Source organism: Saccopteryx leptura, chromosome 1 (genome assembly GCF_036850995.1).
Source record: "Saccopteryx leptura isolate mSacLep1 chromosome 1, mSacLep1_pri_phased_curated, whole genome shotgun sequence".
Taxonomy (NCBI): Eukaryota; Metazoa; Chordata; class Mammalia; order Chiroptera; family Emballonuridae; genus Saccopteryx; species Saccopteryx leptura.
Window position 1 is genome coordinate 389,256,677 of NC_089503.1, and position 16,799 is coordinate 389,273,475.

The 16,799-nt window shown below is 38.7% G+C and overlaps 1 protein-coding gene across 1 annotated transcript in view; it reads right to left on the bottom strand.

Annotated features, from left to right (window-relative positions):
- Nucleotides 1–16,799, bottom strand: part of LOC136388496 (uncharacterized protein PF3D7_1120000-like) — a 419,710-nt gene that overhangs the window by 113,652 nt on the left and 289,259 nt on the right. Inside the window, exons 22-23 of the mRNA XM_066360321.1 lie at nt 11,124–11,145; nt 895–914 (exon numbers count right to left, since the gene is read on the bottom strand). Of these exons, the coding sequence (XP_066216418.1) occupies nt 895–914; nt 11,124–11,145 (42 nt within the window). The remainder of the gene's footprint in view (nt 1–894; nt 915–11,123; nt 11,146–16,799) is intronic.

The window sequence follows — 16,799 nt, forward strand, 5'->3', positions numbered from 1 at the left end:
TCCACAGTAAGTAAAATGGTGGAAACGGAGTTAATTCAGTGAAATAATACAAAATTTTAAAAATATACTAATTTTACTGTTTAGTTTATAATATAATATTTCTCGAGAGATTATAGCCATTAATATTACATAGAGAAGAAATGAGAGGTGGGAGGGAAGCGTGTGGACTCAGAGCTGCTTCACTGTAGCTGTAGCTGCTGCCCTGTGTGCCGTGTCCGGGCAAGTCCAAGGCTGAACTGGCGACCTCAGTGTTCCTGGTCCACACTGTATCCACTGCGTGACCACAGGCCAGCCTAAAAAACACTTGATCTATTTGAAACATTTATGCTTCTGTTATTCAATTTTTTAGCTTCAGTGAGATCATTGGATGCTTTTAAACATATCAGTAAGTCTCACTGCTGTGGAAGTGACATTGTGTAAAGATGCCAGCACACTGTGGAAGGGACAGATACACAGCTCCTCCCAGTAACATAGGGTCAAGTCTCTGGGAGCTTGCATTCTCCTTGTTTATGTCCATGGATTGATCTTTAACCACAGTGTATTGGAGATTCTGTTTTAAATCATTCCTGAATGAAGCTAAGTCAATCAGATGAAGGGCATGAAATGACAGTGAGGGAGGTTCTGAATCAAAGGACCTGAGCTGTCCTTGGAGAAAAGTTACTTTCATAAACTTTAAAAGTAAAAAAAAAAAAAAACCTTGAAAATATTTTAGTGATAAAATTTGTTTGACAGAAAGGCTCTGTCTTCACCTCAACAAGACAAGGACAGAGGTAGCAACTGGAGACTTTGATCAGCCAATGAAGGAGGTTTTCAGAGTTGGAAGACCAAGAAGAGAAGACAAGGAGATAAGGGACAGGTGAGGGAAGGGCAGGGGAGCAGATGATCGGTACTTACGTTTCTCCTGTTCACTCTCGGCTGAAAGAGAAAAGGAAGAAATAATCAGCTCGCTCCATATGGAAACACAATGTCGGGCAGGAATGAGAACAGTCAAGGCCCCCGTTTTATAATCCACAGTGGAGCACACACCTACGCATGCTTGTGAAAGTAGAAACCATCAGGTTCCAAAGGACACCACGCCCATCAGGGTCAATGCTGTTCTCCTCCCCTGTCCCTTGTGTGCAAGAAACTAAGTCAGGACATAAAACGATGAGGGATTTAGGTCAGGAATGCTGGGATGTGCAAAACTAAGTGTTCTCATGTCAGAGGACTATCACCTTTCTCAGATTAAAAACAAACGTATTCACATGTGAGACGGGGGCTTCATCAGTGATGAGGAAGTGAACAGGAGAGGTGCTATCATCAGATAACTGGTTTTGTTGCACTCATCACATGACACCTGCTTTGTACATAGACGGATATATTACTAAAGACCATTCTAAGGAAAAAAGCAATATTATGTTTTGAATGTTTAAATTATCTTTTCTTTAAATCTTAGACAACGCTTTTCTTGTACTCATCATATAAAAAGTACAGGTCAGAGATGCACCACTTTTTAACTTATCCTAAGACAATTTTTCTTCGGTAAATTTTTATTTTTAACTGCTATTGTCATTTGAAACTGCTGTCAACATAATGTCAAAGCATAAAAAACAGGTATGGTTGGACATATTTAAAGGTCTGAATAAATTATGTAAAATATTGATATATCTTGGAACACCTGGGTCATATGATCTAGGATTGTGGAAGAGGGATGCCTCACTCTCTCACATCTGACCAGTGAATGATAAAGGTATTTATCATGACACAGGCTGTGAAAAGACAATGGGGAGAGACACTGAATGCTGACAGTTTGTAGATATTTCTCTCAAGAAATTGGAGAAGTATTAATTGCATAATATTGGGCCCTCAAACTTGTTATAATTGAGAGAGATCTCAAGTTTGAATATGTCCCAGAAATACATAGATATGATATATATTCATCTATACACCCTAATATAAACCTGTATTATATGTATATATATAATAAAAATTATGATTCTGTCAGCTTAACACCCTTCATCTCACCAATGTCTTAATGAAACTGTGACAATTTACTGTAAGACAGAGCAGCCAATGTTTACAGGGAAACACTTGTGTAAAATGACACAGAAGGAAGAGAAAGGAGGGAAGGTAGGAAACAGAAAGGGACAGAGTTCCAATTAGGAGAAGGACCGTCTCAATATTGGGGGAGGAACAGTAGACTCTTAGGAGGAGGACAGGCCAACGGAGAGCCCTTGGATAAGAGGGCCGGAAATGTCAAAGAGAGAACAAAACCAGATGTTTTCATGTGGATCAAGAGTGAAGGAATGTCAATAACTTTACCTAATATGTGCAGAACTTGTGCTGAAAAAGAAACACAAAAGTCAATGTCAATTTCATGGCTACTAACCACAAAATGATTGAAATTTCCTTACAAATTCAAATTTAAAATTAGGATAATTTCAGATGAACACAAAAATACATGTCAAATCACACATGCCCCCCCCCCCAAAAAAAACACACATCTAAACAGTGGAACAAAGCTCACTATTGTCCACAAGTGTTCTATAGTAAGTAAAATGGTGGAAAAGGGAGACAATTTAGTAAAATAATATAAAATTTTAAAAATACAAGATTTGCTGTAAAATTTCTTAAAGTAATAATTTTCTAAATATATTTTATTTGTTAATATTACTGAGAGAAAGAATGACAGGCAGGATGGAGTGTGTGGACTCATAGCTGCTTCACTGTAGCTGTAGCTGCTGCCCTTTGTGCCGTGTCCAGGCAAGTCCAGGGTTCAACTGGCGCCCTCAGTGTTCCAGGTCCACATTCTTTCTATGGGGCCACCACAGGCCAAGCTAAAAATAATTTTGGTCCCTTTGAAATTCTTATGTTTCTGTTACTCTGTTTGTAAGTTTAGTATGCTCATTGGATACTTTAAACACATCAGTGAGTCTCACTGCTGCGGCAGCGACATCGTGCAGAGTGGCCACCACACTGTGGAAGGAGCACTGACACACAGCTCCTCTCAGTGACACAGCGTCAGGGGTCTGGGTGCTGCGTCCTCCATGTTTTTTGTCCACAGGTTGGTTGTTAACCACACTGTATTGGAGATTCTGTTCTTAATGATTCCTGAATGAAGACCATCTTAATACTCCTGGGAGTTGAATTCAGGAGAGAGAAAGGACTGGGATTCTCTGACGAACATTCTGCTCCTCACTGGACCTTACTGAGCTTTTTATCCCTTAATCGAGAAACGAATATCTCAGCTCACATGAGTGAGACAGGTTCTCTAAAACTGTGAAGAAAAGGAAGTGAATGTCTTACATCTTCTAACGTTGTTTCTGCAAGGTGGCCCAGTCTCATATGTTCCATAAATAAAGAACATGCCTTGAAAATTCATTTCACTGAAATCATCACTACAATTATAAAAATACCATGTGACATGTGATGACATAAATATTTAAAACATATAAAACGGTGACAGAGTGATACGTGACTGGGTGGTGAACACACTGCCATGTACACATGATGTGTGATAGAATTGTTCACTTCAGATCTGCACAGTTTTATTAATGACTATTACCTCAGTAAATTCAATAAATATAAAACAATTTAAAATAAAGAGAAGAATTTTATTGAATAAATTGTGTTATATTTTTAAATGTTCTGGAGATTCCTTAAAAAAATATTCTTGATTTCTATTCACTCTACATGAACCACGATGAAATATTCGCCCTATTTACTATAGTATTTTTAAGCTTCTATACATGTATGCATTCATTTCTAATTGCAGTTCATTCATTGTACAAAACTGCTAAAACTAATACACAAGAGTTACTGAGAAACTGCTCTTCCAGATAAACACAGGAGTGGGTTCTAATGTGCGTCTATTCACAAGGTTAGTGGCCATCGATTAATTCGCAAACTTATTGCATCTGAGTTTCTGTTTCAAATCATGTCTGAATGTAGCTGAGTGAATGAGATGAAGAGAAACAAGAAGGGAGTTTTAGAATGAAATGACCTGAGCTGTCCTTGAGGAAACTTACAATCAGAAACTTTAAAAGTACCAAAACTTGCAAATATGTTAGTGATAATATTCATTTGACCAAAAGCCTCTGTTTCCTTAATTTAAACACGGCAACCACAGCGGAATAATTGGAGAAATTGAGGAGCAAATGAAGTGGTGATCAGAGTGGGAGGATCAAGACACTTTGACAAGGTAGATGGTCCCTGAGAGAGAGGACAGGGGATGAGGGACAGGTGAGGGAGGACAGGGCAGTAGATCATCGGTACTTACATTTTTCCTGTGCACGTTGCTCGGCTGAAAAGCAAAAGGAAGAAATAATACAGTCATTCATTCCATATGAAAACACAATGTCGAGGAAGGAGGACAGAAATGGGCCCCTTTCCTAGTTCACTGTGGAGCACATGGGGACCCATGTCTGTGAAAGCAGGAACCCTGAGGATCCAAAGGACACCTCACCCATCAGAGTCAATGCTGTTCTCCCTCCCCTGTCCCCTGAGCAAAGAAAACTAAGTTAGAAAATAAAATGATGAGTGAAAGTCAATACTAAGTGTTCCCCTTTCACTGGACTATCACCATTTTCAGGGTAAAAAAAAAAAAACATATTCACATGTGGGACAATTACTTCAGCAGTGATGGGATGTGTACACTAGAGGCACCATCTGTCCCAACCTGTTTATGTTGCATTCGTCATATGACACCTGCTCTGTACATAGAGGGATATATTCCTAAAGACCATTCCTAAGGGAAAAAATATAATTTAAATTATCATTGGAAAAAGATGCTATTAAGATTTGATTGATTAAGGTTCATTTTTGTGAGATATATTGCAGTCAATATTTTTTTCTTGTGTCCTACACATATTACGTAGTGATCAGATATTTATTACGTTTGACCTCACTTTAAGATATTACATTCTTCAGAAAATTGCTTACTGTTAAGTTCTCTTTGGCATTTGTAAACTGTGTCAACAATAATGCAAAAGAATAAGAAACTGGCATGTTTGGATATTTTTAAAGCTCAAAAAATTGGGTTAAATATTTAGAAAACTTGAAATACTGGGTCACCTGATCAAAGACAGTGGAAGAGGGACGCCCACTCTGTCACATCTGACCAGTGAGTGATTTAAGGTATTTATCATGACATAGGCTGTGAGAAGACAATGGACAGAGACACCGAATGCTGATTTTAGAGACTGTTCCTTCAAGGATTTAGAGAGGTATTTATTGTATAGGAATGGGCACTCAAATTTAGAATATTTGACAGAAGACCTAAGTTTTGTATTTTTAAAAACACACACATACACACACAGATATATATATACACACACACACACACACACACACATATATATATACTGATATATATACTGATATATACACTAATATATACATGTATATATCTATATACAATGTGTACGTAAAGTCATGGTTCACATTTGACCAGTCACAGGAAAACAACACAAGATGATAGAAATGTGAAATCTGCACCAAATAAAAGAAAAACCCTCCCAGTTTCTGTAGGATGATGTGGCAGCATGTGCGCATGCACAGATGATGACGTAACACCGTGTATACAGCATAGCAGACCACGGCCATGCCAGTCGAGATGTGTATGGTACAGAGGAAAGTTCAGTGTGGTCTGTGGCTCAATAAATTCAAATCCATGAACAAAGTGCAACATGTGAATATTGGCGAGTTTATAACAAAGCACCACCACACAGGAATAACATTTCTCGGTGGGATAAGCAGTTGAAGGAAACCGGCAGTTTGGTGGAGAAACCCCGTTCTGCTAGGCCATCAGTCAGTGACGAGTTTGTAGAAACTATACGGGATAGCTACCTAAGGAGCCCTAAAAATATGTGCGTGAGCCCATATCGAACTGCTCTGAATAGGTATTAAACTGGGAGAATTTTACTTTTATTTGGTGCAGATTTCACATTTCTATCGTCTTTTGTTGCTTTCCTGTAACTGGTCAAAAGTGCACCATGACTTTATGGACACACTGCATAGAAACGCAGTGTATCTGTCAGCTTGAAGCCTTTCATCGCACCAAATTCTGAATGAAACTGAGAATTCTCTGCTTGATTGCTGCAGCCAAAGGTTACAGGGAAATAGCTGTGTAAAATGATAGAGATACAGAAAAGGATGAAAGACAATGGAATAGAAATCAACAGAGTCCCCAATGAAAGACTTGATGTCTCAGAATCATGTGGGAGGGACAGCAGACGACGAAGAGAAGGACAGACCAGCAGAAGGCACGTGTAGAAGAAGCCCGGAAATATCATAGAGAAAAATACACCAGATGTTTTTAAGTGGATTAAAGGTAAAAAAAAAAAAATCAGTAATTTTACCTAATTGTCTCTTAAATTCCTCTGAAAAAGAAAAAAAAAGAGAATGTTAATATCAATTTCATGGGAAACAACCAGAAAGAGAATTCAAATTTACTGATAAATACAAATATAAAATTAGGTTAATTTCAAATGAACACACACACACACACACACACACACACACACACACCCCAAATCACACATGCCTCCCCAAAACACAGTGACTCAGGGCTCACTATTGGCCACCGGTATTCTATAGTAAATAAAAAGGAAGAAAAGGGTCTTAATTTAGTAAAATAGTATTAAAACTTTAAGAATATTTGTTTTGCCGTTTAATTTATAAAGTAATTTATTTTTGAAAATATTTTATATATTAATATAACTGAGGAAAGGAATGGCAATTAGGAACATAGCGTGTGGACTCATAATGTCTTCAGTTTAGTTGTGTGTTGTTTGCCCTATCTGCCTTTTCTGGGCAAGTCGAAGGGCGAACTAACAATCTCAGTGTTCCAGGTCCACGCTCTACCCACGGGGCCACCACAGATAAGGCTAAAAATATTCTTGGTCTATTTGAAATACTTATGTTTCTGTTACTCTGTTTGTAAATTTTAGTATGCTCACTGGACACTTTAAATACATCAGTGAGTCTCACTGCTGTGGCAGCAAAATCGTGAAGAGTGGCCACCACACTGTGGAAGGAGCACTGACACACAGCTCCTCCCAGTGACACAGGGTCAGGGGTCTGGGTGCTGCATCCTCCATGTTTTTGTCCACGGGTTGGTTGTTAACCACATTGTATTGGAGATTCTGTTTTTACTCATTCCTGAATGAAGACCATATTAATACTCATGGGAGGTGATTCAGGACAGAGAAGGATTCTCTGATGAAAATTCTGCTCCTCACTGGACCTTACTGAGCTTTTCCCTTAATAAAAACAAATATTTCAGCTCACATGAGTGAAACAGGTTCTCTACACACTGTAAAGAAAAGAAAGTGAAAGTCCTACATCTTTTAATTTTGTTTCTGCGAGGTGGCCAAGTCGCATATGTTCCATAAATAAAAAAAATGCCTTGAAAACGCATTTCACTGAAATCATCACTACAATTATAAAAATACCATGTGACATGGGATGACATAAAGATTTAAAATAAATAAAATGGTGACAGAAGAATACGTGACTGGGTGATGAACACACTGACACATACACATGATGTGTGACAGAATTGTGCACCTCAGACGTGCACAGTTTTATTAAGCACTATTACCCCAATAAATTCAATAAATATTTAAAACAATTTAAAAATAAGAGAAGAATTTTATTTAATAAATTGTGTTATATTTTTAAATGTTCTGGAAATTCTTTAATTAAAATATTCCTGATTCCTATTCACTCTACATGGACCATGATGAAATATTTGCCCTGTTTACTATAGTATTTTTATGCTTCTATATATGTATGCATTCATTTCTAATTGCAGTTCCTTCATTGTACAAAGCACTAAAACTAATACACAAGAGTTACTGAGAAACTGCTCTTTCAGATAAACACAGGAGTGGGTTCTAATGTGCGTCTATTCACAAGGTTAGTGGCCCTCGGTTAATTCCCAACCTTCTTGCATCTGAGTTTCTGTTTTAAATCATGTCTGAATGTAGCTGAGTGACTCAGATGAAGAGAAAGAAAAAGGGAGGTTTGGAATCAAATGACCTGAGCTGTCCTTGAGGAAACTTATACTCAGAAACTTTAAAAGTACCAAAACTTGCAAATATATTAGTGATAATACTAATTTGACCAAAAGCCTCTGTCTCCTTAATTTCAGCAAGTCAACAACAGCAGTAATAATTGGAGAAACTGAGGAGCAAATGAAGTGGTGATCAGAGTGGGAGGATCGAGAACTGAGACACAGGTAGCTGGTCCCTGAGAGAGAGGACAGGGGATGAGGGACAGGTGAGGGAGAACAGGGCAGTAAATCATCGGTACTTACTTTTTTCCTGTGCACTTTCCTTGGCTGAAAAGCAAAGAAGAAATGAAAATGTCATTCATTCCAAGTAAAAACAGAATATCAGGGAGGAAGGAGAACAGAAATGGGCCCCTTTCCTAGTTCACTGTGGAGCACACGGGGACCCATGTCTGTGAAAGCAAGAACCCTGAGGATCCAAAGGACACCTCACCCATCAGAGTCAATGCTGTTCTCCCTCCCCTGTCCCCTGTGCACAGGAAACTAAGTCAGAAATAAAACGATGAGTGAGGTCATAAATTCTGACATGTGCAGTACTAAGTGTTCCCCTGTCACTAGACTATCACCATTATCAGGCTAGAAACACATGTATTCACATTCAAAACAGTTACTTCAGCAGTGATGGGGACGGGACTTGAACAGTAGACACACCATCTGTCCCAAAATGTTTATGTTGCATTCATCATATGACACCTGCTCTGTACAAAGAGGGATATATTCCTAAAGACCATTCCTAAGGGAAAAAAATATAATTTAAATTGTCATTAGAAAAAGATACTATTAAGATTTGAATGATTAAGGTTCTTCTTTGTGAGATATATCACGATCATTATTTATGTCTTGTGTACTTCCCATATTATGTGGAGATCAGAGATTTATTCCTTTTGTCCTCACCTTAGAATATTACATCCTTCAGAAAATTGCTTACTGTTAATTTCTGTTTGGCATTTGAAATCTGAGTCAACAATAAGGCAAAAAAAATAAGAAACTGCCACTTTTGGATATATGAAAAAGTTCAAAAAATTAGGTAAAATACTTAGAAAGCTTAGAATAATACTAGGTCATATGATCAAGGACAGTAGAAGAGGGATCCCCCACTCTATCACATCTGAGCAGTGAAGGATGTCAGGCATTTATCATGACACAGGCTGTGAGAAGACAATGGACAGAAACACTGAATGCTGATTTCGGAGACTGTTCTCTCAAGGGTTTTGAGAAGTATCCATTGTATAGGAATAGGAACTTAAATTTAAAAAATTTGACTGAAGTCTTAAGTTTGGTATTTTCCAAAAACACACACATACACACACAGATATCTATATATGCTTATATGTACACTAATATCTGTATGTGTATATTTAATGATATATCTATATATTCTAGACACTGTGTGTCTGCCAGCTTGAAGCCTTTATCTCGGCAACTTCTGAATGAAACTGTGACAATTCTCTGCTTGACTGCTGCAGCCAAAGTTTACAGGGAAATAGCTGGGTAAAATGAGAAAGAGATGCAGGAAAGGATAAAAGACAACGATACAAAAGTCAACAGACCCAAATGAAAGAGGTGCTGTCTCAGAATCATGTGGGAGGGACAGCAGACTTCGAGGAGGAGGACAGACCAACGGAAGGCACTTGGATAAAAGGCCGGAAATGTCATAGAGAGAAATAAAGCAGATGTTTTCACATGGATTAAAAGTAAAAATATATCAGTAATTTTACCTAATTGTCTCTTAAATTCCTCTGAAAAAGAAAAAAAAATGTCAATGTCAACTTTATGGGAAACAACTACAAAGAGAATTCAAATTTACTTATAAATTCAAATATAAAATTAGGTTAATTTCAAATGAACACACACACACACACACAGACACATCCTAAATCACACATTCCTCCCCAAACACAGTGGCTCAGAGGACACTATTGACCACCGGTATTTTACAGTAAATAAAAAGGAGGAAAAGGGTGTTAAATTTGTAAAATAATATAAAAATGTAAAAATATTTGTTTTAGTGTTTAATTTATAACATAATTCTCTTTTTAAAAATATTATAGTTATTAATTATTTAGACAAGGAATGGGAAGCAGGAGGGAATTGTTTGGACTCATATAATTCTAAATTCAATACCAATGAAATAAAAAAAATTGGAAAAGTCACTAAAAAAGAAAACATTCAGCTTTGAATGATTAAGTTTTCTTTACTGTGAAACACCACAATCAATTGCACCCTTCACATAAAAAGTACAGGTCAGAGATGAACGAGTTTTGCACTTGTATAAAGATACTTCATCCATTTGAAAATTGTATATATTTTAAGTACATTTTGTCATGTGATATTGGTGTCAATATAATGCCAAAGAATGAAAATCAGGGATGGATAGAAATTTTATATTGTATGAATTAATTAAGTAAAATATTTAGTAAATTTGGAACACCTGGGTCATATGATCTACGACAGAGGAAGAGGGACGCCTCACTCTGTCACATCTGACCATTGAATGATACAAGGTATTTATCACGAAAGACAATGGAAAGGCTGTGAAAGACAATTGGGAGAGTCACTGAATGCTGACAGTTTGCAGTTATTTCTCTGAAGGGATTGGAGAAGTATTAATTGCATAATATTGGGCTTCAAACTTGTCATACTTGACAGAGATCTCAAGTTTGAATATTTCCCAGAAATGCATACATATATATTCATCTATACACCTTAATATAAACCTGTAATATATGTATATATTAATATTCATGATTCTGTCAGCTTAACACCCTTCATCTCACCAATGTCTTAATGAAACTGTGATAATTTAGTGCAAGACAGAGCAGCGTATGTTTACAGGGAAACACTTGTGTAAAATGAGAAAAAGGGAAGAGAAAGGAGGGAAGGTAGGAAACAGAAATGGACAGAGTTCCAATTAGGAGAAGGACCATCTCAATATTGGGGGAGGAACAGTAGACTCCTAGGAGGAGGACAGGCCAACGGAATCCTTGAATAAGAAGGCCGGAAATGTCATAAAGAGAAATAAACCAGATGTTTCATGTGGATGAAGAATGAAGAAATATCAGTAACTTTAGCTAATATATGCAGAACTTGTGCTGAAAAAGAAATACAAATGTCAATGTCAATTTCATGGATAGTAACCACAAAGAGATCGTAATATATTTACAAATTGAAGTTTAAATTTAGGATAATTTCAGATGAACACAGAAACACATGTCAAATCACACATGCTCCCTCCAAAAAAAACACACCTATACAACGGAACAAATCTCATTATCATCCACAGGTGTTCTATAGTAAGTAAAATGGTGTAAAAGGGAGGTAAGTTAGTAAAATAATATAAATTTTTTAAAATACTAGATTTGCTGTTTAATTTCTTAAATTAATTATTTTCAAAGTGTATTTTATTTTTTAATATTACACAGAGAAGAAATGGGAGGCAGGAGGGAAGCGTGTGGACTCAGAGCTGCTTCACTGTAGCTGTAGGTGCTGCCCTGTGTGCCGTGTCCGGGCAAGTCCAGGGTTGAAATGGCCACCTCAGTGTCTCGGGTCCACGCTCTATCTACAGGGCCACCACAGGCTAGGCTGAAATATTCTTAGTCGATTTGAACTTCTTATGTTTCAGGAACTCTGTTTGTAAGTTTTAGTATGTTCATTGGATGTTTTTAACCACACCAGTGAGTCTCACTGCTGCAGCAGTGACATGGTGCAGAGTGGCCACCACACTGTGGAAGGAGCACTGACACACAGCTCCTCCCAGTGACACAGGGTCAGGGGTCTGGGTGCTGCATCCACCATGTATTTGTCCACAGGTTCGTTGTTAACCACACTTCATAGGACATTCTGTTTTTACTCATTTCTGAATGAAGAACATCTTAATACTCATGGGAGTTGAATTCAGGAGAGAGAAAGGGGTGGGATTCTCTGACAAAAATTCTGTTTTTCATAGGACTTTACTGAGCTTCTTTTGCCTTAATCGAGAAAAGTATAACTTGGCTCACATGAGTGAGACGGGTTCTCTACACATTGTGACAAAAAGGAAGCGAATGTCCTACATCTTGTAACTTTGTTTCTGCAAGCTGGCCCAGTCTCAGATCTTCCATAAATAAAGAAAATGCCTTGAAAACAATTTTACTGAAATCATCACTACAATTATAAAAATACCATGTGACATGTGATGACATAAATATCTAAAACATATAAAAAGGTGACAGAAAGATACGTGACTGGGTGGTGAACACACTGCCATGTACACATGATGTATGATAGAAGTGTTCACCTCAGATCTGCACAGTTTTGTTAACCACTATTACCTCAATGAATATTTAAACAATTTAAAATAAATGAGAAGAATTTTATTTAATGAATTGTGTCATATTTTTTTTTTGTCATTTTCTGAAGCTGGAAATGGGGAGACAGTCAGACAGACTCCCGCATGTGCCCGACCGGGATCCACCAGGGGGTGACGCCCTGCCCACCAGGGGGCGATGCTGTGCCCCTCCGGGGTGTCGCTCTTTTGTGACCAGAGCCACTCTAGCGCCTGGGGCAGAGGCCAAGGAGCCATCCCCAGCGCCCAGGCCATCTTTGCTCCAATGGAGCTTCGGCTGCGGGAGGGGAAGAGACAGAGAGGAAGGAGAGGGGGAGGGGTGGAGAAGCAGATGGGCTCTTCTCCTGTGTGCCCTGGCTGGGAATCGAACCCGGGACTCCTGCACGCCAGGCCGACGCTCGACCACTGAGCCAACCGGCCAGGGCCAAATTGTGTCATATTTTTAAATGTCCTGGAGATTTTTAATTAAAATATTCTTGAGATGACGTCAGAGTAATGGCGGGGTAGGAAGTGATACCAAAAAATCTCCCCCAAAACTCAACAAGATCTTCAACCAGAAACAGAAAAACCTATACTTGGAGCCTCCAGATGCTTCGCAATACACCCAAAGGTATGGTTGAGTGAAAAATTGGCTAAATATATAACCAAACCCCGAAGGAAATAGGGAGTAAGAAATGCTCCCCCTTCCTCACTAACCTAAACAGGGCGGCTTTCTCTGGTAACTGTGAATATAGAAACTGAGGCGGGCAAAGGGGGTGAATAGATCCAGGCCGTGGCACAAATGGCTGAACCAGGCTGTGGCACGAAGATCCAAGCCGAGGAAAAACTGATCCTGTGGCAACTCGGGCAATACAAGCTAACACTCGCGCCAAACCCAAACAAAGAAAGACAAGCGGAGCGGCCATTTTACCCGGTCTCCTGGTCAGCGTGCGCGCAGTTAGTGGGTGAGAGATTTCTTCCTAGGCCCGGGAGTGGGTGCCCGTGTTGCCCCACGGAGAGGCAGGGTCAGAGGCCTTTCTTTGGGCTGAGGGCAGAGTCACTGGGCAGCCCCAGTGCCCTGGGAAAGCCACGCACGGGAGGGAGTGAGAACTAATTCCAACGGTGGAGATTTTCCGTGCTGGAGGGGGTTTCACTCAGAGGGAAACGCAGCCGGCCTCATATCCTGGTCTGCGCGTGCAGATAGGGAATGAGAGATTCCTCCAAGTGCCTCGGCAGTGCGCGCCCGTGTTATCGCACAGAGGGGCAGAGTCAGGGGCCTTTGTGTGGGCCAAAGCAGAATCTCGGGCCGCCCCAGTGCCTTGCAAAAGCCACGCACAGGGACGCAGCGAGACTCAATTCCAACGCTGCAACTTTTCCCTGCGGTTGGGGGTTTCACTCAGAGCATGAGACTGCTGGCCGGATATCCTGGTCGCAGACAGAGAGTGAGAGTTTCCTCCAAGCGCCCCGGAAGTGGGCGCCCACCTGTGTTACCGGACAGAGTGGCAGAGCCAGAGGTCTTTGAGTGGGCGGAAAGCCCGCCTGATTATGCTAGCAGCTCTGACTGACTGAGCCTTACCCAGAGCCCTGTGCTGAGTGGAAATAGAGTGGGGAGTTGCCAGCTCTTTGAACCTCTTACTATCCAGGCAGAGGCAGCAGCAACCCCATAGCTGGATTATCAGGCTATTAATTGAGGAAGGAAAGACTAGGAGAAAGGCTCCAGGAACACGGACTCTCTCACTGTCGGAGCCTATAAATGCTAATGAGCCTCGACTGCCAACGAGACTAAAGCACAATACATGACATTGCCATAGAGATTTATCAACTGCAAACCTCTACCTGAGAGTGCCAAAGGGGCAGAACCCGGGGTACAGAGTCACCGACCAGGAAGAGGGAGAGAAAAGAAAAAGCAAGAAGATAACCTCTCAAAATCAAGAATAATCTGCAAACTTTATAACCTATCCCATTTTATTATATTTGTTCGTTTGTTTCTCTTATCTTCATTCTTGATACTTTTTTTCCTCCTCCAATTTGGCCGATTAACTCTCTGCCGGTCTTACTCTCTCCTCTCCTTGAACTACAGTACCCATAAGTGTTACATCTCCCATTATCTTTTCTCTTCTCTTCCTTTCTCTCTATGAGGGTTGCACTCCAAAACCCTTAACTCTCTCTCTCTCTCTCTCCTTTTTTTTTTCTTCTTTTAGTGGTTCCCTCTTTTTTTCTCTCTCTCTCTTTCTTTTCTCCCTCTATATTAGTTTCTTCCTTTCTCCTTTGCATCTCCTCTCATTCAAACCTCAATAACAAACAAATTATCTTATCTGGGACTCAAACTTATGTTTGTGGCATTTTGGGGGGTTTTTACTTCACCTTTTTAACTCACTAGCTGTGCTCCCATCCCTGGCTCTCCATATTATCTAGTTCTTGTTCCACTAAATACAATAGTAATTTTTTAATTTGTCCCCCCATTTTTCCATTTTCCTCTTATTCCTCTCATCATAACTCTTAGACAACCAACACCTAAAAGCAAATCATTTTATTCTTGACCCAAATTTTTTCCTTATTTGCTTTTTGTGGGTCCATACGCTCTTTTTTTTTCTTTTTTTTTTTTTTTTGCCCCTTTATTACTATTCCCCAATTCAGGCCCTCCATCACAGGCATTGTTTGTTATAATTCACAGTTCACCACAAGATTTTCTCAAGAAAGAGGGGAGAGGAGAGGAGAGGAAAAAAGGAGGGGGGGAATAATTTCCTTTTTTTTAAATTTTTATTTTATTTTATTTTTCTTTATTTCATTATTAATTTTTTTTAAAAAAACAACTCTTTTCGATTTTTTTATTATTTTTTTATTTTTTAACTTTTTATTCTTTATTAAATCTCATTAATACTATTAACAAAACCACCCTCAGATGCCATTAAGGAAGAGAAAATCGAATATCATGGATACAAAAGAAAGAGAGGTAACACAGATAGATGAGGAAAAATCTATGGAGAAAAAATTTAATATATTGGAAACCTTGGAGCTAAATGACAGAGAATTCAAGATAGAAATCCTAAAAATACTCCGAGATATACAAGAAAACACAGAAAGGCAATTTAGGGAGCTCAGAAAACAACTCAATGAACACAAAGAATATATGTCCAAGGAAATTGAAACTATAAAAACAAATCAAACAGAAATGAAAAACTTAATTCACTAGCTGAAAAACGAAGTAACAAGCTTAGCTAATAGAACAGGTCAGATAGAAGAGAGGATTAATGAAATAGAAGACAAGCAACTTGAGGCACAACAGAGAGAAGAAGAAAGAGACTCAAAAATTAAAAAAAATGAAATAGCCCTACAAGAATTATCTGACTCCATCAAAAAGAATAACATAAGAATAATAGGTATATCAGAGGGAGAAGAGAGAGAAAATGGAATGGAGAACATCCTCAAACAAATAATAGATGAGAACTTCCCAAGCCTGTGGAAAGAACTAAAGCCTCAATTTCAAGAAGCAAACAGAACTTCGAGTTCTCTTAACCCCAACAAACCTACTCCAAGGCATATCATAATGAAAATGACACAAACCAACAGCAAAGAAAAAATTCTCAAGGCAGCCAGGGAAAAGAAGAATACAACATATAAAGGAAGGCCCATTAGATTATCATCAGATTTTTCAGCAGAAACTCTACAAGTTAGAAGAGAGTGGACCCGAATATTTAAAGTCCTGAAAGAGAGGAACTTTCAGCCACGAATACTATACCCATCAAAGCTATCCTTCAAATATGAAGGAGAAATAAAAACATTCTAGGATACAGAAAAGATGAGGGAATTTATTATCAGAAAACCCCCACTCCAGGAATTACTAAAGGGGGTTCTCCAATCAGATACAAAGAACAAAAAAAAAACCAGAGCCACAAGTAAAAGCTCCAAGAAGAACACAATAAAACCAAATTTAAACTGTGACAACAACAAAAAGAAAGAGGGGGAGAGCATGGAGATTAACAGTACCAAAGGACGAAGGAGTGCAAAAGTACTCACAAAATAGTTCGCTACAATGAACAGGGTAGGGACCTTTTTCATTATTCAAAGGTAACCACCATTGAAAAAACCACCACAGAAGCACATGAGATAAAAAATATAGCAACAGAGGAAAGATGTATGGAATACAACCAAATAAAAACAAAAGATAGAAAAACGAAAGAGAAGGATCAAACAAGACACAAAACTAACAGAAAGCAAGATATAAAATGGCAATAGGGAACTCACAAGTATCAATAATTACACTAAATGTAAACGGATTAAACTCACCAATAAAAAGGCACAGAGTAGCAGAATGGATTAAAAAAGAAAATCCAACTGTATGCTGCCTACAGGAAACTCATCTAAGTAACAAGGATAAAAACAAATTCAAAGTGAAAGGCTGGAAAACAATACTCCAAGCAAATAACATCCAAAAAAAAGCAG